Source organism: Canis lupus, chromosome 5 (genome assembly GCF_003254725.2).
Source record: "Canis lupus dingo isolate Sandy chromosome 5, ASM325472v2, whole genome shotgun sequence".
Classification (NCBI taxonomy): Eukaryota; Metazoa; Chordata; class Mammalia; order Carnivora; family Canidae; genus Canis; species Canis lupus.
Window position 1 is genome coordinate 56,571,316 of NC_064247.1, and position 27,335 is coordinate 56,598,650.

General features: G+C 56.4%; 2 protein-coding genes across 6 annotated transcripts; one reads left to right on the forward strand and one right to left on the reverse strand.

The window, feature by feature from the left end:
- Positions 1–2,520: 2,520 nt before the first annotated feature.
- UBE2J2 (ubiquitin conjugating enzyme E2 J2) lies at positions 2,521–16,213 on the reverse strand. Of its 2 annotated transcripts, none has more exons than XM_025427572.3 (7): positions 16,041–16,213; positions 11,769–11,899; positions 9,226–9,266; positions 4,333–4,435; positions 4,116–4,254; positions 3,702–3,782; positions 2,521–3,175 (listed from the first exon to the last, which is right to left on the reverse strand). In XM_025427572.3, exons 2-7 carry the CDS (start codon positions 11,897–11,899, stop codon positions 2,891–2,893), a joined length of 780 nt encoding a protein of 259 aa, XP_025283357.1. In that variant the 5' UTR covers positions 16,041–16,213; the 3' UTR covers positions 2,521–2,890. The 2 variants fall into 2 exon arrangements, with proteins under 2 accessions (XP_025283357.1, XP_025283356.1); XM_025427571.3 differs by lacking the exon at positions 16,041–16,213 and adding an exon at positions 15,761–15,953.
- Positions 16,214–16,375: 162 nt separating this feature from the next.
- On the forward strand, positions 16,376–26,780 carry SCNN1D (sodium channel epithelial 1 subunit delta). Of its 4 annotated transcripts, none has more exons than XM_035715936.2 (14): positions 16,376–16,449; positions 21,288–21,341; positions 22,647–23,017; positions 23,555–23,762; positions 23,846–24,036; positions 24,216–24,304; positions 24,378–24,541; positions 24,651–24,749; positions 25,004–25,121; positions 25,231–25,309; positions 25,396–25,453; positions 25,623–25,687; positions 25,812–25,887; positions 25,986–26,780. In XM_035715936.2, the coding sequence occupies exons 3-14, from the start codon at positions 22,656–22,658 to the stop codon at positions 26,295–26,297; spliced, it is 1,821 nt and encodes a 606-aa protein (XP_035571829.1). In that variant the 5' UTR covers positions 16,376–16,449; positions 21,288–21,341; positions 22,647–22,655; the 3' UTR covers positions 26,298–26,780. The 4 variants fall into 4 exon arrangements, 3 of the variants coding, with proteins under 3 accessions (XP_035571829.1, XP_025283354.1, XP_025283352.2); XM_025427569.3 differs by having other exon boundaries at positions 16,397–17,192; XM_025427567.3 differs by having other exon boundaries at positions 16,398–17,192; positions 22,769–23,017.
- Positions 26,781–27,335: the final 555 nt, after the last annotated feature.

The following is a 27,335-nucleotide window of genomic DNA, read 5'->3' on the forward strand; positions in this document are numbered from 1 at the left end:
GGAGCCACTGCTCGCAGTCTAGCCTAGAGGAAGGCAGAGCACACTGGTCCTGGTGGCAGTGTAAGGGTCCCCTGGGCACTCTTCAATTTCCAGATGTCTGCTAGGAATGATGAAAGCAGACCCCAGCCCCAGACCACGTCCACAGTTGGCAAGTAGAGGCAGAGCTGCCCCACAGACAAGCCTGGTGGGAAGATGTGAGGAGTGTGTCTCCAGGGTCAGGGAGAGGTGGTCACCTCACAGGCCAGTGATGGTGAACCCTGCACTTGCTGTTGAAGCCTTGGCCCTTCTGGGTGTCCAGCTGGTAAGCCAGCTCTCAACGCCTGGGTCGTGAAGGGTGCCACAATGCAGAGGACCCACTTTTGCCCTGCCCGCCTGGAAGCCTAAATATGACCTGCACGCCCAAACCCTGCTCACCCCAGCCACCTGGACAATAAGCAGGAAGCAGGAGCCAGTCCCCTGGCCCATTGGTTCCTGAGTCTCAGTCCATGCTTTGCAGGGGATGCTGCCCCCCCGGGGCTCAGCGTCAGTGGCCCCTCCCCGACATCCCATGGGTCCTCCTGGGGCCCAGCACCGTGAGCACAGGAGCTGCTTGGAAACCACCAAGGAGACCCTGTTCTCCAGTGCTCCCCACCCTGCTGTTGCAGATACCAACTGGCCCTGAGGAGGGTTCAAGGCAGCGGCCGGTCCTCCATACCCACAGCCACAACCCAGGGCATCATTCCCACAGCAGCCTGCCCCCATGATGCCCCGGGCACAGAGGGGGCCACTGCAGGCTCAGACCCAGACCACACAGCTGCATTTGCACCTTCAGGTCTCAGACTTGAGCCTGGGGAAGCTTCGTGGGGCAGAAATGCTGTGGAGACCCTTGGCCAAGACCATGTCCCATGCCTCCAGGACTGCTTCTCCTGGGTCCATGCAGCATCAGTTTCAGCAGAGGCCTGCATCCAGGGGTTCACCTGGGCCAACTACTGGGGCACACATGTTCCACGGGTGGTGGCGGCCTGAGGAGGCCCAACTGCCCTCCACCAGGAACCCCTCCAGGGACAGCAGTGGGGACATCATGGGGTCAGACATACAGACCCAAACAACAAGCTCATTTAACTTTTTTTCACTTTTATTTATTTTAAGCAATCTCTACACCCAACGTGGGGCTCAAACCCACAACCACGAGATGAAGAGTCGCCTGCTCTTCCAACTGGGCCAGCCAGGCACCCCAAGGTCATCTTTTACCTCGGGTCACTTCAGATAGCACGCCACCTTGGACACTGGGTGAATGCTCTGTACAGCACGGATCTATTTCTACCGCTGACAAAGAGTTTTTAATAGTTGAGATTTCACATACGGCGAGAAAACCCACATTAAGTAAAATATTTGCTAAGTAATCTGCCTCTTGAAAACCGCAGGAAACACTAAGTGTTTGGGTCAGATACCAGCTGTGGACTGAGGCAAGGCCTGGACCAGCACGGCAGTGTGGCACTGCCCCAGGGCCCACAGCTCATCACGAGGCGCCTCCACACTGCACAGTAGCTCCAGCCCGTCACAGGCCATGCTGCTGGCCAGCCCACAGGCTAGCCTGTCAACCGCCTGAGACGGACATGGGTTTCCAATAGAGACAAAGCACAGCATTCAGGAACAAAGATATAATGGAAGATGTTGTTCACAAGAGTGAGTTAAATACACACAGTGGTAAATTATAGAGCAATTTTAAATAAACTGATCAAAAACCAAAGAATGTTGAAGACGTACAAGTGCATGGCTGCACTTGAAGCCCTATGGCCCTGGAGTGAGATCAGAGCACCTCAGCCTGGGACTCGCACACACACCACTTTCAAATGATGTGCAAGTGAAATCATCAGCCAGGTGCTTGATGGGAGCCGTATACAGCCCACCGGCCCGTCACTTCCTGTGATGCCCGAGCCGTGTGGGGTCTTCTAGGGAAGAGCCCATACTGGACATGGATGGATCAGCTGTGAAAAGGAACGTGTGAGCCCATCTACAGGGTGAACCACAGATCTGGACCAAGGGTGAGGGAGCCCCAAGGTGCACAGAACCTGCCTGTCAGGTGCTGACCCCCCACAGGGCTGCCGGGACCTTCCTGTGGGCATGAAGGGCATCCGCCTACAGCATCTGGGAAGCCAGAGGTGGCAGTGGGGACCCTGCCTGGCAGGGCTGTGGAGGGAAGTGGGGGGAGGGAAAACCACCTCAGGATCACACAGGACAAGGTGGCTCTTCAGGGGAAGGATGCCACCTTGTGGCCAGCCAGCAAGCAGATGCTGAACTTCAACCTCAGCAAAATGAAGAACCACGTTCCTAGGAGGGACCGCTTCTTCCCAAGCGGACACAAGCACATTTCAAATGCTGAGGCTGAACACCACATCTCCCGGACCCCGCCTGTGTCTGTCCTTGGCCCCCCTTGGGCCCCATGGCGGGCCCCCTGTCCCTGCCAACTGGGTGCAGCTGTGGGAACTGCCCCTGCCTGGTGAGCCAGGGCTCCAGTGGACCAAGAATGCACGCAGAATATGTGATAATCGAGTTTTGTATTTGTAAGTGACCAAATCTAATAAAATGAAAAACAGGTTTACTAAAACAGGTCCAAAAGACGATACAGGAGATAAGCTATAAAACCAAAGCGTGAAGCCCCTCCTCGACACCCAAGCTCCATGGTCCCCAACAGACCCCAGAGCGAGGTCAGGGAGCTGAGGATCTTGCATCTCCTCTAAATCCAAATTACACACTTTGGTTTTGTTTTCCTTTTCAAGGTTTTTAAAAAGCTAACCCCAGGAGTCAGGCAGGTCCACCCTGCGCTCGGCGGCACGTCCAGCCAGCCCATGGCAAGCTTGGGCCCAGTGTCCCTCGTTTTTGATCACTTCTGCTGGCCACGGCATATGGCTCACTCCTGCGCTATGCTTCTCAGCACATACTTGACCGTGTAGGCAAAGGCTGCAAACCCAACTATAACAAACAAGTTCGCCAGGGCGCCGCCCAGGAGTCCGTGGTGCCGGTTGGCCTGCTGGAGCCCTGCAAGGTGCGGCCCAGCCCCTGGTGCATGCCCATTGAGGAGCTGAAGCCCATTCTGACCATGGTGTGTTTCCCCATCTGGAACCACATCTGGTAAGGGGAGAGCCTGGGGTCGGCTACTGAGTTCGTCTTGGGCTTTCTGTTTTTGTTTGATTTCCTAAAATAAAAACAGAGAAACAGGGATTGGTCTAAACTAACAAGTTCCTTCAGGACTAGGAAGAGTCCCAAGATCCACCAGGAGCATGTGCTCAATCCCAACAGCCACTCTCAGAGGTGGGGACTGCTGCTTGTACAGAGACTTGTCACAATCACCAAACCTGCACCTCCCCGGCCCTTGACAGAGTGGGCCCAAGTGACATGGGATCACCATGGCTTGCACCTTAGGGCAGCCCCCTGGCCCCAGACCAAGAGCAGGGTCCATGCCAGTCCCCCATGGCATGCAGTCCACCTGAGGCGCTCCAGGCCCTGACATCCAAGTCCTCCCAGCCCCTGAGCACCTTGAGGAGGGGCCTAGGCTGCCCACACCAGTCAGCCCCACACACATGCATATGGGCACAGGTGCACTCTGTGCTGAGCATCTGCAGCACAGGGACACACAAGAGCACTGTCTTCTCTCTGGAAGATTTGAATCTGAAAGTGCTTCCAACAAGGAGGGAGCAAGACTGCTCGCTTCTGTTCCTTACCTCCACGACTTCAGGGAATAATTCACAAAAAACTTTGTCTTTCAAATTAAATGTTAAACTTTGTGCAGCCAGTTGTCTTTTCTAGGAAAAAAGAGAATAGAAATATCAGCCCAAAAACTAATTTCAATTCTTCTGAATCCTAAAGACTATTTTATCCTCAAAAGCTGCTATCCTATCGTTGAGAGCACTCAATAAGCTTTCTCTTCACAACAAACTAATTTAGTCTTATTAAGGCTTATCTTACCAGTACCATCAATTAATAACATTAGACTTGATTCCTACTTAAACACTGGGGAAATAAAAACCAGTTCACAAGGACTGCCTGCCCCTCCCAAGACCCCAGAGGAAGCTCGGCCCACCCTTCCCACTGCTGAAAGGAACTGCCAACATGCAACCATGCTCTCCAGCCCTCACCGTGAAGTCCGACGTCTCTATGCTGCCCAGGGTGGGGCCTTTCTCCACCATGAAGCTAAGGAGCCCAGTCAGTATGGTGGAGACAGACCAGGCAGGGTTCCACGTGTCTGGATGGAAATCCGTGATGGAAAGACACAGCCTGAAAAAGAGGGACCCACTCAATATAGCACACCCCCAGCCTGACCACACTCACACTTGAGAAGCAGAAATGCCTTACCTCGTATTGCACTTAAATCTTCCATTGGGCGTTATCATATAAATACTAGGAGGTTTAAAAGGAAATTCTCTGGGAAAAACTAGTTTTCCGTGGTAATAGCCACCTGTATCAAAACAGAGAAGGAGCCTTGTTACAGTCCAAAGCACAACTCCTGTAGGGGCAAACCCCTTGCACTTAGCCCCATTCCAGCCTCCAGGCTAGCGTCCCACCCCACATGGTCTCCCCTATCTCTGTGCCCACCTGCTAGCCACCAGGAACACAAGAGTCTTGCTGAAGGTCTCACTGGGGGCTCATGACCACAAATTAGGAGTGGCCCTTGCCCTGCATGACTAATGCTCAACCATCCTGTGCCCTCTCACTGAGAGTAGAACATCAGAAGAGAAGCTGCACCAGGTCCCTTGCTGGCCCCCTCCTGCCCTCCTCTACAGCATGTCAGCTGAGGTCACCCCTCTTCAGACCCGCTCTCTCCTGCACTACTCATTTCTTCTCCTCCACCAAACTACATCCAGCAGCTAGCAAAACTGCTATCATTTCTCCCACTTTAAATAAACCAAAAAACAAAACTCTGACTGCCACTCCCACCAACTCCAGACAGTTGCTCACTCTCCTTTATGGAACATCCCTGGAGAATCTTGTCCAAGTCTGCCCTGACAAGCTCTTCCTCCCACCCTGGTCCTCAACCCTGACATTGACATCAGCAGACCTCCCCACTGTGGCATTCCTGGCCCTGTCTCCTTGAGCCCCACCCTGGCATGGTGCCATCCCCATCCTACCCCCCTAAGTGCTGGCCACTGACTGGCTCCTCCGGTGCTCCCCCTGACCACTCCCACTTCTGGGTTCTCACAGCCTCCCGTGACACGGGGGTACAACCCACGGATGGACCAAGAGAGAACACTGCCCAGATAGGTCCAAGACAGAATTTCACTTATTTCCCCTCAAACAGCAACTCTACCCTCTTAGCCATTCAGACTAAAATCTAGGAGGCCTCATTGCCACCCCAGCTCCCTGCCAGTCTCCACCACCATTTCACACCTAACTCCATCAGCAAATCCTGTTGGCCGCACCTTCAACACTTTGGGAGACCTTGCTAATCTCACGGCCTTCACTCCTACCCGCTCACCTCCCACTCCTGCTGTCCTGAACCTACCTGAAGCCTCACACCCTCCTCTCAGGGCTGCACTGGGAGCCTGCTGGATATGCAGACCTTTGGGCAGACCACAGGCAGGCTAAGTGGAACACACACTGACAGGATACCCAGCGACATGTGCATATGCATGACTGCTCAGTGAGGCTTCACGAGCTGCCTTGACCTCCACCTGGGCTCCCTGCTGTCCCCTGCACCCTTGGTGTGGTCCCACCTCAAGAATTGGGACACACTAGTCCCAAAGCACCACACATCTCTGCTCCAATGCCACTCTTGGGTAGGACCACCCCACCACCTCATATGGGCTTCCCACCAGACCCCTGGCCACCTCACATGGGTACTATCTTCTACCCCAAGCTCTGCCCGTAGTGGAGGGATGACATGAGCTAGTAGTGTCCCTTGTAAGGCCAACCCAAACAGGCAGACAAGTCCACCAGTGAGTAACTAACACTATAAATGATTCTTGGGGCACACTCACTCAAAATCACAAGAAAACCCAAATTGGAAAATAATCAAGGGATACAAACAGGTGCTCTTCCCAGGAGGAAGCAGGAACAGCCAAAGTGCACTTGAACCAGTTGGCTCAGTACTACATAGGAAATGGCTGCCATGTGTAGCTCAGTGGAGGGTAGTGGAAGGCAGACACCGCCTCATTGCCTGAGTGTGAACCTGCAGGCTGCTGAGGAAACCTGCCAGGAAAAGGGAATTCTCAATACTTGCACTGACCCAGCAACTCTACCTCTTGTCATCTACTGGAAGAATGTGAGGTGAAAACCTCCCAGCGAGGGAAGGGCTCTGTGCAGGAGCCAAGCACAGGCAACCACACAGGGAGCAAATACCTCTCAGCGCAAACTGGAGAAGCAAGCACTCCTCCCCATTTAGGTGAGGACCTTCAAGGGGAGATGATGAATTCTGGGAGGATCTGTACTAGATGGGCCAGGAAGGTACATCCTAAAAGGTGAAGAGGCAAGGCAGGGGACCTGAGAGGATGGAGCCTCACCCAGAGGTCAAGTCCTCAGGGAGCACAGGGAAGCATGTCTCCCATGGCAACAACTCCCACATCCTTCCTTCCAAGTGTCCACAGAACAACGAGCACAGCCTTGGTAAAGCCCTAGGCAGAGAAACTACAGAGAGCACTATGGCCCTGGAAGGAGGCCAGGGAGAACAGTGCCCAGCATGATGCTGCATGTCAGTGCCGCACTTCCTCCACTGAACTGCTTTTGCAAATAAGGGAGTGGGGGTGGGGGGAGACCTCCATTGGCCACAGCTGTGCTGGACTGTTCCTGGTTCTCTACTCTGTTCCACTGACCTGCATTCCCACATTCCCTCCTGTCTGCTCACTGAAGCTACATAAGTCTTAAAATCAGGCAGAGAGACTCCTCCCACTTTATTCTTGTTTTAACTATTCTAGATTCTCTTCCCTTCCGTGTAAGTTTTAGAACAAAAATCTTAGAATAAGTTTGTGTATGTCTACAAAAAAAACCTTTGTTAGGACTTTGACAGAATTGTGTAAAATCTATAGATCAAGGAAGGGAGAATCTTTAGCAACACTTGTACTAGCAGGAAACTATTTCTGAGCTGTTAGGATCGGTGTGCCTGGAGCAGACCAGGAGTAACCTGGCTATGGAGTCCAGAGCAAAGACAGGGTCAGTGGACAACCAATGCGGAGTCAACCAGACATGCACAGGTAGAGGAGCCATGAGAGACTGAGAAGGAAGAGTCAGAACATCCAGAAGTCAGGGGAGCACCAAGTGAGGAGGAAGCTAGAGTCAACACCATCCAGTTCCACAGAGCCCCAGACACTGAGGTCTGAGATCTGCCCCTTGGATCCCTCTAGAATCAAAGTGGTCAGCAGAAGGCAAGGCTGCAGGCTGCAGAGTGGAGGAGGGGATGGGCAGAGACAAAGGGGAAGAATTAGGTACTGAGGTGGGCAGTGAGAGGAGGAGAGGCAGAGGAGGGGAAAGAGGAAGAGAGAAGGAGGAGCAGCAGCAGCAGGAAAAGTTCTGTCTCTGAAGGGAATCTTGAGGCAGCCTGAGGACCAGAACCAGCAGAGAAATTGAGTACCAGACACAAGGAAGCATTATGACAGCATTAGGTCTGGAAAGAGGGCACAGTGCCTCTTTCTGCAAAGTCAGGAGACCCCATGCAGGCAGGGTGTGGGTGAATGGGGTTCTCCTGCACCCCCAGCCCTGCACAGCTTCACTCCAGGCCTGCCCTCTCCTCTCCCAGCTAACTGCACCCTGTCCAGGTTCATTTCCCACAGCAACAAGCCTGGTTACAAAATTAATAAGTGTTCACTACTTATTTGGAAAATACTAAAACTACAAAAAATAAACTTAAAAATCAGGCACAGGAGATCCCTGGGTGGCTCAGTGGTTTAGCCTTCCGCCCAAGGCATAATGCTGGAGACCTGGGATCAAGTCCCATATCAGGTTTCCTGCATGGAGCCTGTTTCTCCCTCTGCCTGTGTCTCTGCCCCTCTCTCTCTGTGTCTCTCATGAATGAATAAATAAAATCTTTAAAAGAAAAAAAAAAAAAAACAGCACAATGCCCCTTGTGAGAGAGAACATGTAGTCTTAACAAGCATTTTAACATGATCTGTACAGACAGCCCTGAAGCCTGTTTTCTTTTTTTTAATTTTTATTTATTTATGATAGTCACACACACACACACACACACACACACACACACACACAGAGAGGCAGAGACATAGGCAGAGGGAGAAGCAGGCTCCATGCACCAGGAGCCCGACGTGGGATTCGATCCCGGGTCTCCAGGATCGCGCCCTGGGCCAAAGGCAGGTGCTAAACCGCTGCGCCACCCAGGGATCCCCGAAGCCTGTTTTCTGATGTATTTCTAGGAAGCTCACTTCAAGACCATGAAGCCCACGCCATGGCTGGGCATTCAGAGTCCCCAACATAATACTAACATACCCACCCTAAGACAGGCTTCTGCATCTGTTTCCCCAGAACAGGGACTCCTGCACCCAAGAAGAGTTCTCAGAAAGCTAGTGATACATATGCCAAATGTTCTCCAGCAGCTGGACTGTTTTCCAGTGAAATCTTACGCAAAACCCCCATGTCAAGGTAGATGTCACCCAAAGTGAGGACTGCGCACCTGGCCACAGCTCTGCCCTGGGCCTGCCCTGTCATGGCTCATCTCCCAACCTGGCCTACACCCTAAAGCTGGCATCAGGCTCCCTGAGGACCTCCGACTCGCTGATCTAATCCCAGGTCTACGTTGTAAGACACCAGAGGACCCTGGGTGGCATCACCAGATCAGCCTCAGCAGCAGTTAGGAGAGCAGAGGTGCCAGCTGACCCAGAGCAGATCCTGCATCCTCCCTAAGCCTCAGTACCCCATCCACAAAGGGGCCCACCACTTAGCTCAGAGGGCTCAGCAGAGTGAGTACCCAAAAAACACATCTTTTCTCTGACAATACTCATGTTGGTCTAAACAAACCCTAGGAGAAACTGGCCGCACTGTACTGCTCACCAGGCCTGTCTTCCAGCTCTGATCCCACTGAAGTCAGTAGCTGGGTCAACTCTGAGGTTCCAGAGAGCCCCTGAAGACAGCACAATGGCAACACCAAACACTTCTAGGATTTGGAGAAACACCAGGATGGATTCCAAGGAAGTCCAACCTCACTGATGCACATCCCAAATAGAGCATAATTCACAAATACAAAGGGCTTGATGGGAGAGGTATATTCAAATAGCAAATAGCCCTTTGTTCCTCTCAAAGACTTACCTTCATAAGGGGTCATCTCTGGGCCTCGGACCACATAGTGCCTGAGGGAGAGAAGAAAATCAGCTGGCTCTGGGGATGGCAAATTCTCCAAATTCTGAGTCACTTCAAGGCTGGGGTTGGTAGGATCCAGCCAAAACTAGACATTCACAAACATTCAGTAGGTGAACTTGTACTACAGATGGTTTAGCCACTTTGTAACAGAATCTTAGAAACTGTTTCTCCCAGTTTTCCCACAAAGTACTTTTGTGTCCAAGATGCAAGAAACAAATCCTCTCTAATCATTGCAGTCACCTGAAAAATTTTTGATGTTAATTTCACATACTTTCTTGAGGTGTACTTGGAAACTTGCATTCTTCATTCAGTATGCCCAAACATCATGAAGTAGGTGAAGCAGGGAGCAGCTGGTGACAGGAGGGGGGCTCTGTGTCCCCAGTCTGTCAAGGTTCTGGGAGAGCCAGGCATGACCTCAGAGCAGCTATCCTCCAGCAGGAGGAACAGGGACAGCCCATGACCATCACAGAAGTCCTCACACACAGCCCAAGCCCAGGTGGGGCCCACGTGCCTCAGACAAAAAGCAGCACCCAGACACCACTTTCCCGTGCAAATCAAGAGCTTCAGTTCTATGTCAAGAAGTGTTTGGACTTAAGGATTTTCAAACAAAACAGAAAAGCACAAAAGAGAAAGTAGAACCAACCAGAAATGCAAGACCAGACACTAACGCCTCTTCCCACAAACACCATTTTAATGCTGTGGACCATACATCACCTATCTGCTAGCTGATACATTTTACTCCAAAAACACTGCCATCCCATGTTGGCCGACCGGGAACAACTCTCAGAGCTAACCAAGCACATGACACACCCAGGAACATGGCCTTAATTTGTCACCTCCCAATTCCAGTGCCCAACTTGAGAACACTGCAAAGGGGCAGTGAGAGAGTACAGAGAGCCCAGCAGCCTGAGCATCAGAGCAAGGGATGGGCACCACTGACTCAGAGGCCATCCACAGCCTGACAGAAGAGCTTGTCCAACAGGCCTGACGTGGCTGTCCTCAGCCAGTTCTGGGGAGAGGGTCTCACCACCCCAACAGAGCCTAAATTCTTGGTGCTAAAAATAGGATTCATGCTGAAAGGAAGCCTACGTTCCTCCTGGGAGTCTGGAACACTGGGAGGTGCCAGGCAGAGGTGCCTACATGACCTGCTCCCACTGGAAATCCCGCACCCTAGGTCTCTAACAGGCTTCTCTGGTGGACAATACCTTACTTTTGTTGTCACACCAAGTCCTGTGAGTGCCCATGGGGATGGGAAGCTTGTGCCTGGTATCCTAGGGACCCTGCCCCCAGTGCCTTTTCCATTTGCTGATCTTGCTGTTTTTACACTGTACTAAATAAACCTTAGCAGCAGATCCTCCTTGTGAATGACTAAACCTGGGGACCTGAACTCATGGATAGGGAGAGGCTCCCCAGATAATGAGGATATCCCTGCATCTGCCAATCCTGTGTGTGGGGCCATGCTTGGTTTTCGTTGCTTGGGGGCAGGGAGAGTTCTGCTGTAACACTAAAGCCTCGTGCATACAAGGCCCACCTCACTTGCCATGGCTCTAAGCTGAGGGAGGTGGATCCAGAATCCCTGCACACCTGTCCAATCTGAAAAGTATTTCTTTGTAACTCAATTAAATCCATGTTCTCTGGATTTAAAAAATTAAAAATTAAAAAAATTAAAATCTTTAAAAAAAAAAACGGTTTTCTTTTTTTAGATGTGGACTCCACGCCCAATATGGGGCTTGAAGTCATGACCCTAAGATCCAGACCTGAGCTAAGATCAAGAGTCACTTAACCAACTGAGCCACTCAGGCACCCCTAAAACACACTTTTTAAGATCAAAACACAAAATACCTTTCAAACAGAAAATGCTTATTACCATTTCAGCCCTATGCTTTACTTCCCACAAAATCACCAACAAATCTCATAATGGCAGCATTTCTGTAGAAGCACATAGCCTACTAAGACCACACTTGAACACAGCCAAAGAATCACTACAAAATAAGTGTCTGTGAGGTACAGAACCTGCCATGTCAGCCCAAGGGCTGCCCAGGCTAGTGTCAGGTGCTGAAGTATTAGGACCGCTGACCCTCTGTCACAAACTCTCCAAGGCAGGAGAAACTACTTCACAGCACCAAGAGGCAAAGAGCAAGAGGAGAGTCTAGAAATGCAGTGTCCCCATCAACAACTGTGAGACCTCCAAACCCCAGAGCCTCGCCTATGGATCCCGCAGACCCAGCATCCCACCCCCACCCCAAAGGTATTCTCCATCACTCTCTCTCTCCAGCCCCAGCATGCAGGGGTTAAGGAAGACCCCATCATGGCCCAGGCTGACAGCCATTATGAACACAACCAGGGCATATCTGTAGGAATCAGTGTACTGGCATCTGGAAAAGGTTTAACACACCTTTCCCAATGCCAGGATGGGAGCACCAAGGCTACCCAACCAAGCCAGCAGAGAAACCAGGTGACAGTGTGGGGTGAATGGCAGTGCAGAGCCTTACCATTCAAGAATATTGGAAGGGAGGGGCTCAGCACAGATATAAGGTACCGGGTCCTTCTTAATTCGGAGATAGTCCTGTTTCAGCCGCTGGGTTGCTGTTGTTGGAGCTCTTTTATTGCTGTTGCTGCTCATCTATGAAAAACAAACATTTCTGTTTACAAAGAAACGAAAGACATGCCACTGCTTCCCTCACCCACAGATGGCTTCAGCAGTCCCACAACTTCTGCTTTCATTTCTGCAGCCCATCATCATGCACGGTTAATCCCAGCCACCCAGAACCCAGGCCTGCAGGTTGTCCTGACTTGCCCACCCACTCAGACGCCTGCAGGACTTGCAGATTCTCCTTTTCCGTCTGCCCTGCCACAACCTTCACTTATGTAATATCAGATGCAAAGATTAAACACACACACACACACACACAAAGCCTCATTCCTGTCCTCAAAGAACCTAAATGGAGAGAAAAACCTGATTTAAAGGGTTCTAAGTAGAGGTCTGCAGAAGCCAGCCTGGACCAGTGCTCCTGGGTGACTGGGGATCTCTCTACAACTCTGTGCAAACAAAACTTCTATACGACGGAAATTAGGATGCACCCCAAACCAACCGCCACCAAAAGCCTATTGTTAAACATTTTCCAACACATCTGCCACTGGTCAAAAGTGGATAGGAGGTACAGAGTAGCAGAGACAGGGTCTCTCTCTGAGACTGGAGAGAGGAGACGCTCAGAAGTCTGACACACATGCTGGGAAGAGGGAAAAGGAGTACCCTCCACACAGAAGGAGCTGCATCATGGGTCCAGGAAAGAGCGCTGGGCCAGTGTGTAAGGGGTCACAGAACCATAAGCAGAGATTGACAAGGCTGGCCAGGGAGGCAAGGCCAGGCAGTCAGGCAGCAGAGCAAAAAGTTTTTAGGCCCCAAGCCTTACAGGAGATCAGATTTTCTGTTAGATCACTTGGACGTGGGGCACCTGGGGGGTTCCACTGGCTAAGCGTCTAACCTTCAGCTCAGTTCATGATCCCAGGGTCCTGAGATCAAGCCCCAGGTCAGACTCCCTGCTCAGCGGGGAGTCTGCTTCTTCCTCTCCCTCTGCAACCCCTGCCAACCACTCATGCATGCACGCTCACCCATGCTTTCTCAAATAAGTTAACAAATAAAAATCTTTTTTTAAAAGGGAAGAAAAAAGATCACTTGGACAGTTCAGCGAAGGTCAAGTGGGACATGAGATGGCATAGGAGGACAGCACTGAAGGCTAAGGACCAGGAGCGAGGTCACAGCCTCACTCAGGAGGAGGAACGTGGCCTGGTTCAGGGGGCCCTGGGACACTTCAGCTATGCTCAGAGGCAGAGGGGAGGGATGGTGAGAGAGAAGATAGAGCACTGTCCCACCCTCACAGACATCAGAACAGCTCCAACTCGAACTGCTACATAAACTGAAGTTTCCCATAAGATGGCAAGGCAAAAAAGTTCTGCTGCTAAAAATAAAGTGTGAAAGTCACTGGTCTAAAATATGATAGAGACAGAGGACACGTAGGGGTACGCAGGAATGGAAAGGAGAAAGGAGCTTCCAGGCTACAGTGGTGGCAGATTGGAGCCATACCTGTCCTGCTCTCCTCCATGCTACTGACGCTGCCACTCAGCGATCTTAGCCCATCTTGCCACAGCACTGGACATCAGGGGTCAGGACCTCCACCCTGACCTCTGGCCTGCACAAACCAGAAGTGACTCCACCCCCACCTCCCACCATGATGCCTGCCTCTCCTCATCTCCACCTCGGAGCCTCTGCGTGCTCATTTCCCTAGCAACAGCCACAGCTCCCTCTGCTCCATCAGGTCAGAGGTCTGCGGACTCGTGCCCTCAGAGCACTAAACCCTTAAATGACAACCAGGACTCAGCGTGCTTACTCTACACCCCAGGGCCTGCAGAGCAGTCCTCCGCACACCACTGCCCAGCGCACTTCTTTGGGGCCCCTAAGTTTCAGAGCCTCTGTTCCCCTCCTCCTCCCGTTCCCACTCCACTTACCCTAATGCAGGGTCTCACTACTTCTCCCATTAACCATCACAACAGCCTTCCAACTGGCCTCCTAGTTTCTAGTCTCGCCCCATTTCTGTCCATCCTGTATACTTCAGTCAGATTAACTTTTTCCAGCCACAGTTCTGATCACAGCATTTCAAGATTCCCCCATAACCAAGCAAATAAACTTCAACACCTCCCCCTGCCTCTAAGCCCTCGACACAGGAGTCCCAGCTAGTCCTCCTAGTTCCCAACTCTCAAAACCCCTCCTTATCCTAACCATACAGCTGCTTCTCAACCTGGTTTCTACAGGCAGAAAAATCACTTAGGCCTTTTCTGGCCCAACTCAAAAGTGAAGTCCCTCAAAAGCCTCCCCGATTTCCCTAGTCAAATGCCTCCACCAGCCTCCTTGCTATCCAGCTCCACACCACGCAGGTGCCTGCCAGGCCCCGCAGAGATGCTGGTGAACTCACAGCAGGAACAGGCTGCGAACAGCCTGAGAAGGGAGTGCTTTCCCGCACAGTACTGCCCCCAAGCTCCTGGCCAAGCCAAGTGGGCCAGGTGGCTCACCTGGGAACAATACCTAATAACACAGCAACAACCCAAAAGCAGAACCACTACACCAGACTTGTTTAGTTTCTTTTAAATGGTCACCGTGAGGTTAACACTCTGCCATATGTAAAACAATTCAGTGGATAATTCAAATACCACTATGTTTGCACAGGCTGCATGCTTAATGAAGGTTACTGGACAGCTGCACAAAACTAAAGGGATCCTGCCTGGTCAGTCACAAACTTCTCTCTCCTTCTTACTCCCAAAGGCATGATCTTTAAAATCACATTCATGATCAACTACTCAGTTCATAAAAAAGAAAGGGCTCCCCACCGACCTCTCCTTTGCCTCACTCAGGGCCCCACAGCCTCTCCAGTCCACAGCATCTACACACACTATGAAGCAGGTCTCAAGTTCCTGCAAATCCCCACAGACAGGGCACACAGAGTAGGAGTCTGAAAGAAATAGAGTGCAGACATTTAAAACAAACAAACAGCATGAATAACCAATTTTCACATAGAGAAACTGAAAGAAAATAGCCTGAACCAACATCCCAGGGCAGGAGCCCCTTCAGCTTCCCATCGACACACTTGTCATGGGTCCAGCATCCATTCACCCTGCTCCTTTTCTCTCCACACATCTCTCCTTCTCCATGTAAGCGTAACTCAGTGACAGTGTGGCAAGAGACCTTGGCCTGACCAGTCACCAGGGCACGTGACACACTCAAGCCCACGACTTTCACGGAAGTTTCTCCTTTCTCCACCAGGATTGCTTCACAGTCTGGACAGACTCCCGGGGCTGATGGAGGCGTCCCCATCACCATTGGTGCACCTGCCTGAGCAGGGAGCTGCCACAGAGGTCAACACCTCCAAACAGTGCCGATGACCAACTGCAAGTCCTAGGCACCATGATCCGACCCTGCCTGACGGACACCGCAGGTTTTTCAACGAGGCCTCTTTCTACCAAAGCTAGACTACACCAAGTTCCCCTCACTGGGAATGGAAAGAGCAGCCCGCTCCTCTGCCGGGGGAGTTCCTGTGCACCTACCAGCGCTACTCCCCCCAGGCTGCGGCACTGCCTCTCTACCAGCTCTACGCCAGGCCTGAAAGAGGCCGGGGACCACAGTGGGATTAAATACAGACCAGCTAGTGGTACCGGCTGGAAAAAGAGCTAGAAGTGCACATGTGGCCGGACGTGGAGAGGGTGCAAGCGCCCTCAGTGCTGGAGCGCGGCCCGGGGCCCAAGCGGGGCCACCGACTGCGGCTTCCCACCCCAACCACCTGAATCTTCTATCGGCTGTTGGCCCAACAGGCCTCGCCCCGGGCACACTCACACCTGCCGGGATTCAGGGAACGAGCCGCCGGGCCTGAGGCGGCGGCGGGCTCAGGAGCAGCGCCCCCCCCCCCCCCCCCCGACTCCGAGGACATTTACACACCAAGATCTACGCCGGCTCGTCCTGGAGGTGCCCGCAAGCGCGCCACTAGCCCGAGGCCTCTCCGCAGGAGCCCCAGCCGCGGGGCCAACCTCACCCCCACGCTGGCCGGAGGAGCACCCCGGCCCGGAGCCCCGGGCGCCCCGCCGTAACCGACCTCCGGTTCCGCGCACGGAGGCTCCAGGCCAGGGCCGCTCGAGCGGCGGGGCGGGCGGAGACGAGCCTGGCAGCGGCCCCGTGCCCTCCGCGCGAACCGGCTCTGGCGGGGCGGGCGCGCGCTCACCTCTCCCCGTCGCCGCGCGTGGGCCGCCGCCGCGCTCAGGCTCGCCGTGGTCGAGGCCGGAGCAGGGAAGGAAGAGCCTCACCGCGCCGGGACCGAGGCCACCGCACCACCGCAGCGCCGCCACCGCCTCAGCTTGCAAGATGGCCGTTCCCCGGGCGGGGGAGGCTGAGCCCCGCTTCCGATTCCGGTGCGCCGCGCTCGGGGGCGGCCGCTCTAGCCGGCCGGGCGGACGTCGCCTGCGTCTCGCCGCCACATCCTGCCCCTCTCGGCCGGAATCGCCCGCGCGTGCGCACTGGCAGGCAGCTCCGTGGGGCGGGGCCCGAGGGCGGACGGTCTGCGCGTGCGCGCTGACGGCGGCTCAGCTGGGGGTGCGGGGCGGGGTTGGACCCCTGGGCCCTCCGGTGACGTGGTGAGCGGGCGCTGACCCATCCTTCCGACGTCCAGTGGGCTGCCCCGGGGACTATCAGCGGGCGCGGGATCCCGGAGCCCTCCCCACGAAGGAGGGTCGGCAGGGTCCGTCCCAGGCAGGGCACGCCCTTTGGGGAGGACAGCCCAGCCGGGGCAAAGGGTGACCCCCGAGGTGCCGGGTGAGCCGCCTGAGTTCACGGGTACCCCAACTCTCGCCCCAGCCACCTTCCAAAGAATGGGGCCAATCTGGCCAGGGGGACCCAGTCCTGTGCCCCCTTAACAGAAGAGTGCCGGAGGAACTAGCGTCCCCTGGGCCCCTAAGGGTCATGTCTGGCCACCAGGGAGGCCTGAGGTTGGGGAGCCCGGCCAGCACCTGTACCAGGTGGGGTCTGCTGGGCAAGCCTGTCCAGCCCCTGCCCATGGGGAGAGCCAGCCTCATAAAGATAGTTCCAGGTTCCCCAGCTGAATTTTCCACCCAGCCCATGAATAGTGTCATTATGCAACAGTGGACACTGCACTGAGGCTTGCTTTCTGCTCCCACGGTCCCCTCCCTGGCCTGGGGGAGGGGGAGGCAGAACTGGCCACCGGGCCATGGAGCATGCCTGAAGTGGGCAGGTGGGGATGCCGCTCCAAGGGCCAGCCACAAAAGGACCCTGATTGCAGAGGCCTGGAGCTGGTCCTCTCCACCTCCTCAAGTCGGCCATGGGGAAAGGTTTGGAGGGACATGAGGATGGCACACAGGAGGTAGGAAAGTTGGTGTCTGAATGCAGGGTGGGGTGGGTGGCTGAGCAGGCCAGCATACTTACTGCCTACTGCCCTCCCTGGAGAGAAGATCCAAGACAGGGCCGAGTGGACGCTGGGATGTCTCTCTTAGGTGGTGTCAGGGGAAATGCTGTGTATCAACTAGGAGGCGGGTGGTGGTCATCAGCCTGGACATATCTGGAGAGGCCATTGCTATGCTGTACTACATGGCATATCCATGGGATAGAGCTGGGGTTCCAAACCCTTCACCATGCCTAACTGCCTCTGGGCATGGGCCACGAGCCAACCAGGTGATGCATCACACTACAGTTGACAGTGGACACCAAGCACCGGCAGGTCCAGCCATGGCCGCTGGCAGAGGGCAAGCACCATGCTTACCCTTGAGTCTGGCCCACCCAGGGAATCTCAGGCAGGATCTAAGCAGCTGCAGACCTGACCCCAGGCCCTGGGCAGAACCTGGAAGGCATGCCCGTCATCCATTAGTCTGCAGCCAGGCAAGTCAGCCCATGGCAATCTGGCCTGCTTCCGCCTTCTACCCCATCACCCAGCCCTGGCCTTCCTTCCTCCTGGGGAGCCTGGCGGTTTCCAGAGCTCAGCCTCCAGTTGCCACATTCAGCATAGCCTTCACCCCTCCACCTCTTCCGGGGGTTCTCCCAGCCCCACGCGGGGCAGACCCAGCTGTTTTTAGCACACAGAAAGTTACATAAGGGAGGCCACAGCAGGGCACCTGGGGTTCAAGCACAGGTGTGTCTGGCACACGCCCACACACACCTGCAGAGTACAGGCAGTGACAGTGCAGGGCTGGGGCCTCAGGCAGGTAGAGGCCCTCTCCTGCCTCAGTTTGTCCCAGTGTAAAATGGGGGTGCCAACTTAATGTGGGAGCATCTTGATGGGAAGGCTCAGCTCAGAACTCCTTGGCATAAGCCCCCAACCTCCTGATCACCAAGCACCCCCGAGTCACACCTAAGGGCGAAGGTGTCCGAGACAGATGTGGCCTGCAGGTCCTGTGAAGACCCTCACCCTACAGCTCTACATATGCTGCCTTCCGGGCCAGCCCTCCGACCATAGAGCTGATGGCCTCAGCAGTTGAGACAGGGGTAGGCAACTAGGCTGGTGGCAAATGACAACGAGATCTTCTTAAACCCCAAAGCCATCCTTTTGGAGCAGAAGCTGGAGCCAGCCCTTCCTACCAGACTTCCAACCCCTGCCACTTCTGCCAGTGGCCAAACCGCAGGAAGAGGAAGGCTGTATTCACTCCTGAGCATCTTGAGTGAGAGCCTATGGCTCTGTGTCAGAAGAGCTGCCAGGAAACCAAGAGGGTTAGAATCAAGAAAACATCCCCTACCAGTTGCTGTTACCCGCCCCCTCCCTGAGCACAACTTGAAGGCCTCGGTCACATCTGACCAGTAGAGCCGCTTGGTTGGGGCTCAAGAGAGGGTACCAGGCAAGAAGTGTGCACACACCCCAGCCCTTCCAGTGGGAGACAGCCGGCCAGACCCTGACCCCCACCCACCCCCAGCTGGCTGGAGGCACCTCAGAGGCCTGCACAGAGGTCTCCTCTGTGCTGCTGAAGCCCCTGCTTAACCCTGTGGTCAGTGTTTGGGGGAGTGGGGAGGCTCTACGTTTCTCCTGGAAGCAGATAGGCCAACCCCCAGGCCCAGGGAGGGTGACCCCCACCTGCCCGTGCCTACCAGGAATCCAGCACACGTGCAGAGCCTGTGGGCTGTGACACCACAATTCCCTAGGACCAACTCTAAGCTGCCTCCGAGGGTAGGGCCACCCACAGGTAGACAGGCTGTGCTTGGGGTCCCCATGAAGCCCCAGCACCAACAGTCCCAGGTCAGCCCCAGCCTGGAAGGGGATTCCTCGACACCCTAGGCCCAGCTGCAGGGAAGCCCCAACTGGGGTTGTACTCAGGAGGTGGGGGCTAGACATCCTACTGTCCTTCTGGAGAGAGGGTGGATGACATGGGACCACCCACCTGTCCCTTCTGAGGCATCCTCACACTCCTTCAGTACAGCTACTGAGGTGTGACCACATGCGCCTGTCCTGTGCCAGGAGCTGGAGTCACCCTGTCCTGCTCCAGCCTGCATTCCTGCTCCTCCCCGGGCCAGTGAGGCCTGGAGAGGCAGGAGAAGGGATGTCCCAGGAAGGGAGGAGGGGGCTGCCAGCCTCACTGCCTCTGGATGCAGTCACTGTATCCTGGTGAGGCAGCCAGAGATCTCTCTGCCCTCCCTGAGGTAGACTCTGGGGTGACCTCCTCCCTTCCACTGGCTGATGACCCTTTGGCAGTCCTCCAGCTGTCTCCCCAGGAGGAGGGAGGGAAGGTTTGTGCCTGCTGCCTGGATGAGCTCTGACATGAGTCCCTCAGGCACAGGTCATCATCACACGGGAGCCTCTGCCCCTACCCCTCTGCCTGCAGGGCTCCCTCCCCCACAGGAAAGTGGGGTCTCCTGTTCCCTATAAGCAGTCCTGGGCTGGCAGGAACTCTGGGCAGACTTGAGCTCCCCAAGGCAGGAGTCCCTGGGACCCTCCTTCCTGGCTGCTCACTTCTTCAACCTCCTGAGCTGGGAGCCACAGGTCCTTCCTGTTCTAATGCCCCAGAGCACTCGGGCCCCTCTGCTGCTAAGAGGCCTCCCCTAGGCCAGTGTGCCCCCACTCCCTCGATAATGTAGCCTATCCCACAAAGGAAAATTGTTCTGTGGCAGAGGGCCTGAGACACCCCCAGGCCTGTGCTGAGTCTGGAGGCTCTGAGGGGGGACTTGGGGAGGGGGTATCTATTGTGCTGATCCCAGCTGGTCCCACTTCTGAGCCTTGAGCAGGAAGAGGAAACTGAGGCCCATTTTGCACTTGAGGAAATGGGCTCTGAGAGGTGGATTGATTTGGGCAAGATCACAGAGTCAGTGACAAAGCTGTGATTCGCATCCACACCCTGGTGAGTCTAGGGCCTGCTCTTCCCCAGGGATGACTTCCTTCTCCCAGACATCACCAGTGGCCATCTGCCTCCTTCCAAAGCCCCAAGGCTGATGACCTCACCCCCTCCCCGCCCAGAGCCAAGGTCCTACCAGCAGGGCCTATTAGGTGAGGCTCCCTCCATCATCCCAGTCCAGGCCCTCAGCACTGATTTGGGGTGGGGTGTCAGAACCTAGAGCCTGCCCTGCGGGTGCAGGGGGGCCTGAGCCACACCCCAGACCTGGGACCAGGCTGAGGGTCTGGTCATTTGGGATGGGGAGTCCTCTGAGTCATGCTGAGTCTGGGGTGTACAGGTTGTCCTGCCTTCAGCACACCCTCCAGCCTCACACAACCACACTGAGGTCAAAGATTTCAACCCCAGGACAGGGTGATCTGGACCTTGAGTGTGTATGTGGCCAAGACACATGGTATGTCCTCTTCGTAGATGCCGTGTCGTCTTATTCTGCAGTGTTATCAGTGGGAACAGTGAGCTGTGTGCCACAGGGCACCAGGTGCCATCTCCACACCCAGGCCCTGGGTTGTTCCCACAATTAGAGCCGGTCCCAGGGGCTGGGTGGCTGGCCCTAGACACCTGGGTTCCAGGAGTGGCGCCCCTGCCCACCATCCCTTGGTCACAGACACCTGGTCAGTGCTGGCAGTGCCCCCCAGAAAGGGATGTCTCACTCCCTGGCCTATCAGGAGTAGAGCAGGCAGAAAGATGAGGGTCCAGGGCCAGGCCAGGTCTGCTGGGAGCTGGAAGACTAGGTGTCTGACCCTAGGGAGATCCAAGCTTCAGGAGTTGGGGGGGATGGGAGGGTCTGCTCAGAGAGAGTCAGGTGAGTCAGGCAATGGGTCTCAGCCAGTAAAAGCCTCTCCTGTCCCTCTAGAAACCAAGAACCCCTCATGCCCAGGCCTTGCTTCTGGGGCTCTGGGCAAGAAAGGCTCACCCAGGGGAAGGACCCCCAGCCCTGCCCCTGTGCCTTCCCCTTCCAGGTCCGGAGAGGGTGTGTCTACCCCTGTGGCCTGGCCCCTCCCGCCTCCCCCACACCCCAGCCAGCCTGGTACAAATAGGAGGCAGCCTGGCCAGTGTTGGGCCACATCCCACTTTGTCTTGTCACCCACTAGAGCTGTCGTCACGGAGGCCAGCCATCGTGGGACAATGAAGGCTGCAGCTTCAAGGTACCTGAGGGCACCTGTCATGGGCTCCCCTTCCCATGCTGGGGGGCAGGGAGGGGCATCCTCGGGGTCTCTTGGTCACACAGGCCTGCTGACTGAGGGTTTGGTGTATGTGATGGGCATGTGTGTGTGCGTGTGTGCGCGTGCACGAAGGGGTCACGTGGCCCTGCCGTGGCTGTGTCTGACTCCAGATGTCTCAGGCCCCTGAGTGCATCTGGGCCTCCATCCCAAGTACCCTGACCCTGCCCCTATCTCAGGAGATGCCAGAGGCTCTTTGGGTCTTCAGGATCCCCATCTTACTGCCCTGGTAGCCCCAGCGGGTGCAGGAGGAGGCTGGCTGGGGCCACATGTCTAGAAGAGGGCATACATGGTTACTGGACTCAGAAAGAACCTTCTGGAGCCTTTGTGCCTAACCTATAACATACGGCTTAGGGTCCTTCTCATTCCTGGAGGCCCAGTGTGATCATGGGGGAGTATATGCAGGGGCAGAGCTCTGTGTGATGTGAGACCCAGTATCAGTCCCCGGCACTGGCAGGGCTAGCAGGCCTGGCCTCGTCAGGGTACCATGTCCCTGGGGTAGCCCTGGGTCTGGGCCTCTGTTTCTCCAGGCCCTCAGGTCTCCACCATTGGACAGCCCACTGGCTTTCACTGAAGCCCCAGGTCCACAAGCAGGGCTTCCCTGGGGACACAGCTCAGTCGGCGAAGCCTTGTCTAGGAGCCCATACCACTTGAACAATACCCAGGCCTGACCCTTGGCGCAGCTGTGGCTGGAGCAGTCTGGTTCCGTCAGCCCCAATCAAATGTGGCCATGCTGGCCACTAAGGGTTGGTAGAGGCCATTGAGGCCCAGAGCCTAGTCTTTCTGGAGCCCCCAGACCTCCAACGTTGGCTCTAGGCCCAAGGACACCCCAAGCAGGTCACCTGGCCTGCCCCTACCTAGAGGCCCCTGCCCTACTGGTGTGGACAGGAACCTGGACCTACCCAGCCTCAAGCCTGCCTGTAAACAGTAGAAAAGCTGCCCCTCTGCTGTCCCTGTCCCCACCAGGCAGACCCAGCTCCGGCTGCAATGAGACCTGCCTACAGAGGCTGGCCGGTGCCCTGGCAGGTGGCTGGGGAATCGCTGTGGGGCTGGACCCAGGACTCTGATAGGGCCTCAACAGGCTGGGCGATGCCCCCAGCAGCCAAGCGACATGACTGAAGTTCCTGGGGGCAGAGAATGGAAGTCCTGGTGGCGTGGGGTGAGGAGGCCCACATGGAGTCAGGCTGGGGCACAGGCTGGGGCCACACTAAGTTTGCTTCTTGGATGCAGGTAAGAGCCATGGCCCTCACTCCTGGTGGTTCCCCGAAGTTGCAGGAGGCGCAGCCGCCACTGCCACCACTGCCCGAGGACAGGCGGCAGGAGAGGCTAGTGGAGCTCCACACCTCCTTCAGGGAGCTCTTCACCTTCTTCTGCACCAATGCCACCATCCATGGCACCATCCGCCTCGTCTGCTCCAGCCACAACCGCCTCAAGACGGCATCCTGGGGGCTGCTGTTCGTGGGTGCCCTGGCTGCACTCTATTGGCAGTTTGGGCTCCTCTTTGAGCAGTACTGGCGCTACCCAGTCATCATGACGGTGTCCGTGCACTCGGAGCGAAAGCTCTTCCCGTCCGTCACTCTGTGCGACATGAACCCCCACAGGTAGGGGTAGGGGGCTGGCCAGTGGGTTTCTGACCCCCCGGCAGCCTGTGGGCATCTCCCCAGGTGTGGTCACAATGGAAGCCCCAGTGGCTCACAACGCCCAGGTCATGGGTGACTCCACCTCTCACTACACCCCTGTGCCCAGCCAGGAACTCTGAGCCCTCCGCCCTGGGCAGCGGTGGTGGGGAGTGGGAGCGGGGCACGTTCAGGGCCAGAGAGGAGCTATTTGGAGCCTGTTGTGATCTGTGCCACCCAGACACCCAGGTGCTGGGCAGCTGGGAAGGGTGAGGGGAGGTGGGAGGGAGCTTCCCAGAAGCATAGCCTGGAGCTAGGCTTCGGGTAGAAGGAGGCTGCAGGAGCAAAGATAGTGGAGGGGAGTCCACACGGGGCCCCTCTAGATTCCCCCAAACTGATCTTTGGGATCAGTGCCACAGAGGCCGGCACACTCTCCCCTGGCAGTACCTTGTGGCTGATGTGGGGGACTTCCGGGGTGGCTCTGACTCAACCTGCCCCCATCCCTTGCCCATCACCCCCTAGGCCGAGGTCAGCCTGCCACCATCTGCAGGTACTAGATGAGTTTGCCCGGGAGAATATCCACTCTCTCTACAAATTTAACTTCAGCGAGGACAGGGATGTCCTCTGTGCTGGTGACCGGGTCCCACTGCCGGCCTTCTACTTGGACCGCACGATCCGCCTGCAAAGGCTGAGCCAACCAGGTGATCAGAACAAAGTGGGTTTCAGACTGGTGAGTGTCCCTGGCCCTGAAAGGTCCTGGCATGGGTGTGGGCAGGAGAGGAGACCATGCTGAAGGGACCCCACACCCCACAGTGTAACAGCACAGGTGGAGACTGCTTCTACCGAGCTCACTCATCAGGTGTGACAGCCGCCAGAGAATGGTACCACTTCCACTATGTGAACATCTTGGCCCTGCTGCCCACTGCCCATGAGGACAGCCACCGAAGCCACAGAGGCCACTTTATCTTCTCCTGCCAATTTGATGGCCAGGACTGCCAGGCCCGGTGAGTGGGAGTGGGCAGGTGGCTGCTCCCCTCACCCCCCTGTGGCATGGGTGCCAGCCCTGGGGTCTGGCTGGCAGCAAACAGCTTCCTCCAGAGATAAGGCCACAGTCCCCCAGGCCATGTGCAATGGATCATGGCCCAAAGATGTGTGCTGGTCTGAGTGTGGCTCCTGGCTCCAGGTACTTCCAGACCGTCCACCACCCCACCTACGGCAGCTGTTACACCTTCAATGGCATCTCGGCCACGCAGCACCCGGGCATCACCCATGGTGAGTGCCATCCCCAGGCTGAATGGGACAGGGGGCCTCTGGGCCAGCCTGGCCTTACCCCCTCCTTTCCCAGGGATTAGCCTGGTCCTCAGAGCTGAGCAGCAGGACCAGGTCCCTCTGCTGTCCACGGAGGCCAGCATCAAGGTCATGATTCACGGGCGTGACCACACGCCCTTCCTGGAGCACCAGGGCTTCAGCGTCCGGCCAGGGACCGAGACCACCATTGGCATCCGAGAGGTGGGTGGGCTCCTGGGAGAAGGGGCAGAAGAGGGGCTCCACTTCTCTACCCAACCCTGGGGCATCAAGGCGGGGGACAGTGGAACTGAAGAGTGTCCCCTCCCATCAGGATGAGGTGCACCGGTTGGGGAGCCCCTACAGCCACTGCACCAGGGGTGCTGAGGGCGTGGATGTGCAGCTACTCTACAATGCCTCATATACCCTGCAGGTGAGTCTGGGGCCACAGGATGGGGGGAGCGTTCAGGAGGGACCCGGGAGGCCAGGAGAGAGGGTGGTCAGGGCAAAGCCAGGTAGGAGGGTCCAGGGGGAGGGGTGACCATGGAGGAGGGCACAAGGAGGGCAGGTGCTCCGCTGAAAAGGAGATGAACCGAGTCCTCTTACAGCCCCAGGAGAGGGCTGGTTCCCCCCAGGACCTTCAGCTCATGTCTCTGGCTGTTCCTCCCCACTCACCTGTCCCCCCAGACCTGCCTGGTGTCCTGCTTCCAGCAGCTGATGGTGGAGACCTGCTCCTGCGGCTACTACTTCTACCCCCTGCCGTCAGGGGCCGAGTACTGCAGCTACACCAGGCACCCCGGCTGGGGTGAGACCCAACCCCCCACCCCAGCCCCGCGCCCACGAGGGGGTGGAGCACTGTCAGGCCCTGCCCGGGATGGATCCTCCTGGGTTCATTGGTGACCCCTCCTCCACAGGTCACTGCTTCTACCGCCTCTACGGGGACCTGGGGACCCACCGGCTGGCCTGTGCCTCACGCTGCCCCAGGCCCTGCAGGTGAGCGCAGTGTGGGAGTCCAGAGCTGGGGATTGCTGCTGTAGCAGCAGCACCGCGGGAGTGTGATGGGGGCCTGTCTCTCCCAGGGAGTCTTCCTACAAGCTCTCCGCTGGGACCTCCAGGTGGCCTTCCTCAAAGTCAGCTGTGAGTCCCCTCAGGAGTGGGGTGGGGGGTGGGCATGCAGGTGGGTCTCACAGGTCCCAGGGAGCCCACCCTAGGGCAGCCTGGGCCCTGCAGTCCCCATGCCCTGCCTGCCGCCCAGCACCCTGAGGGCTGGCAGAAGCAGTGGTCACAGCGAGCCCTCTGTGTACAGGACTGGATCCTGTCCGCACTAGGCAAGCGGAACCCCAGGAGCCTGAGCCAGAACCCAGGCCTCAGGTGGGTGCATGCACCTTCAGGGGTCCTGGCCCTGCTGTCTTCCAGCCTGTCCTTCACTGCCCTGAGGAGGGGCCCTGCCAGGCTGGCCCAGGACCCAGCCCCTCACCCCTCTGCCTTGCCCTAGGAGCCATGTGGCCAAGGTGAACATCTTCTACCAGGAGCTCAACTACCGGACAGTGGATGAGACACCCATTTACTCGGTGAGCCCACCAGGAACCAGAGCAGGGCTGGGAGCAGGACCCAGAACCTCCCGGGGCCCAGCCCTGTGCACCAGCTCACTACCCACTGACGCTTGCAGGTGCCTCAGCTGCTTTCAGCCATGGGCAGCCTCTGGAGCCTGTGGTTTGGTTCATCTGTTCTCTCTGTCCTGGAGCTGCTGGAGCTGCTGCTTGATGCCATAGCCCTCGCACTGCTACTAGGCTGTCGCTGGCTCCGCAGAGTGCAGGCGCCTTCACCAGAGGCAGCCACAGGAGCATCCCGGGGTGCACCAGAAGCCAACCAGTTGCCCACGGATTGCAGGAATGACATTAATCCTCAGGGGGGGACCTGCCAGCCTCATCCCCCACAACGCTCCCGGGAGCCCTGGCAGGAGTCCTTGCTGAAGAGTTAGGCCAAGTGAGAGCCCCAGCCTCCCCACACCTGAACCTGCTGGAACTTGTCCTGATCCTGAAGGCTCTCCTGGCTGCCCAGGGTGAACCAGACCAGCCCCACAGAGCTGCCCCCAGCCAGCTAAGCCAAACCCAGGGCCCAGGAAGCAGCACCTGGACCTGCAGGCAGGCAGGCAGGCAGGCGGGTAAACACTCTCATCAGCCCAGCCACCCTGCCCAGTGGTGGTGGCCTCACTCAGGGATGCCCAGAGCAGTGTCTCTACTGCTCTGGATTCCCGTGTCTAGTCTGTGCATTGCTGTGAGTGTGTGCGTTGCAAGAGGGAGGGGGCTGGGCAGCCCAGGTGGCTCAGCGGTTTAGCGCCACCTTCAGCCCAGGGTGTGATCCTGGAGGCCCTGGATAGAGTCCCACGCCGGGCTCCCTGCGTGGAGCCTGCTTCTCCCTCTGCCTGTGTCTCTGCCTCTCTCTCTGTGTCTCTCATGAATAAATAAATAAATAAATAAATAAATAAATAAATAAATAAATATTTTAAAAAAAGAAAGAGGGAAGGGGTCCCCCATATGGGTGTGTGCCTGTATGGTCAGCGTCATATAAATTAATGTGTGTCTCTAAATCACCTGTGTGCAGGTGCGTGCAGGCATCAGCCAGAGCCTCCCTCAGCTCAGGGCAGGTGGGAGGGAAGGTAGAGCCAGGCTGGTACTTGGTAGCCTTGGGCTGCTTTGTAATAGAATCAGTGATTCCACCTGATGGCTACAGTGTGTGCGCTTCCCAGTTACCCCTCCTGCGTAAGCTGAAAACCCCTGGCTATAAATCCACACTCCTTGGAGCCACAGACGCACTGTGGGGGCTGGGGGACAGGAGGACACCGTGCCCATGGCCAGCTTGCAGGGCCAGGGCTTGCCCAGGAGACAGGACAAGCCCCAGACCACTCTCACAACTAAGCATCCACTCCCTACTGTGCCCTCCAGGGGGCACAGTCCAGGCCAGAGAAAGGAAGAGGGGCGGGGGGCTGGGGGAAGTCCCAAGGCCCCCAGCAGGACCC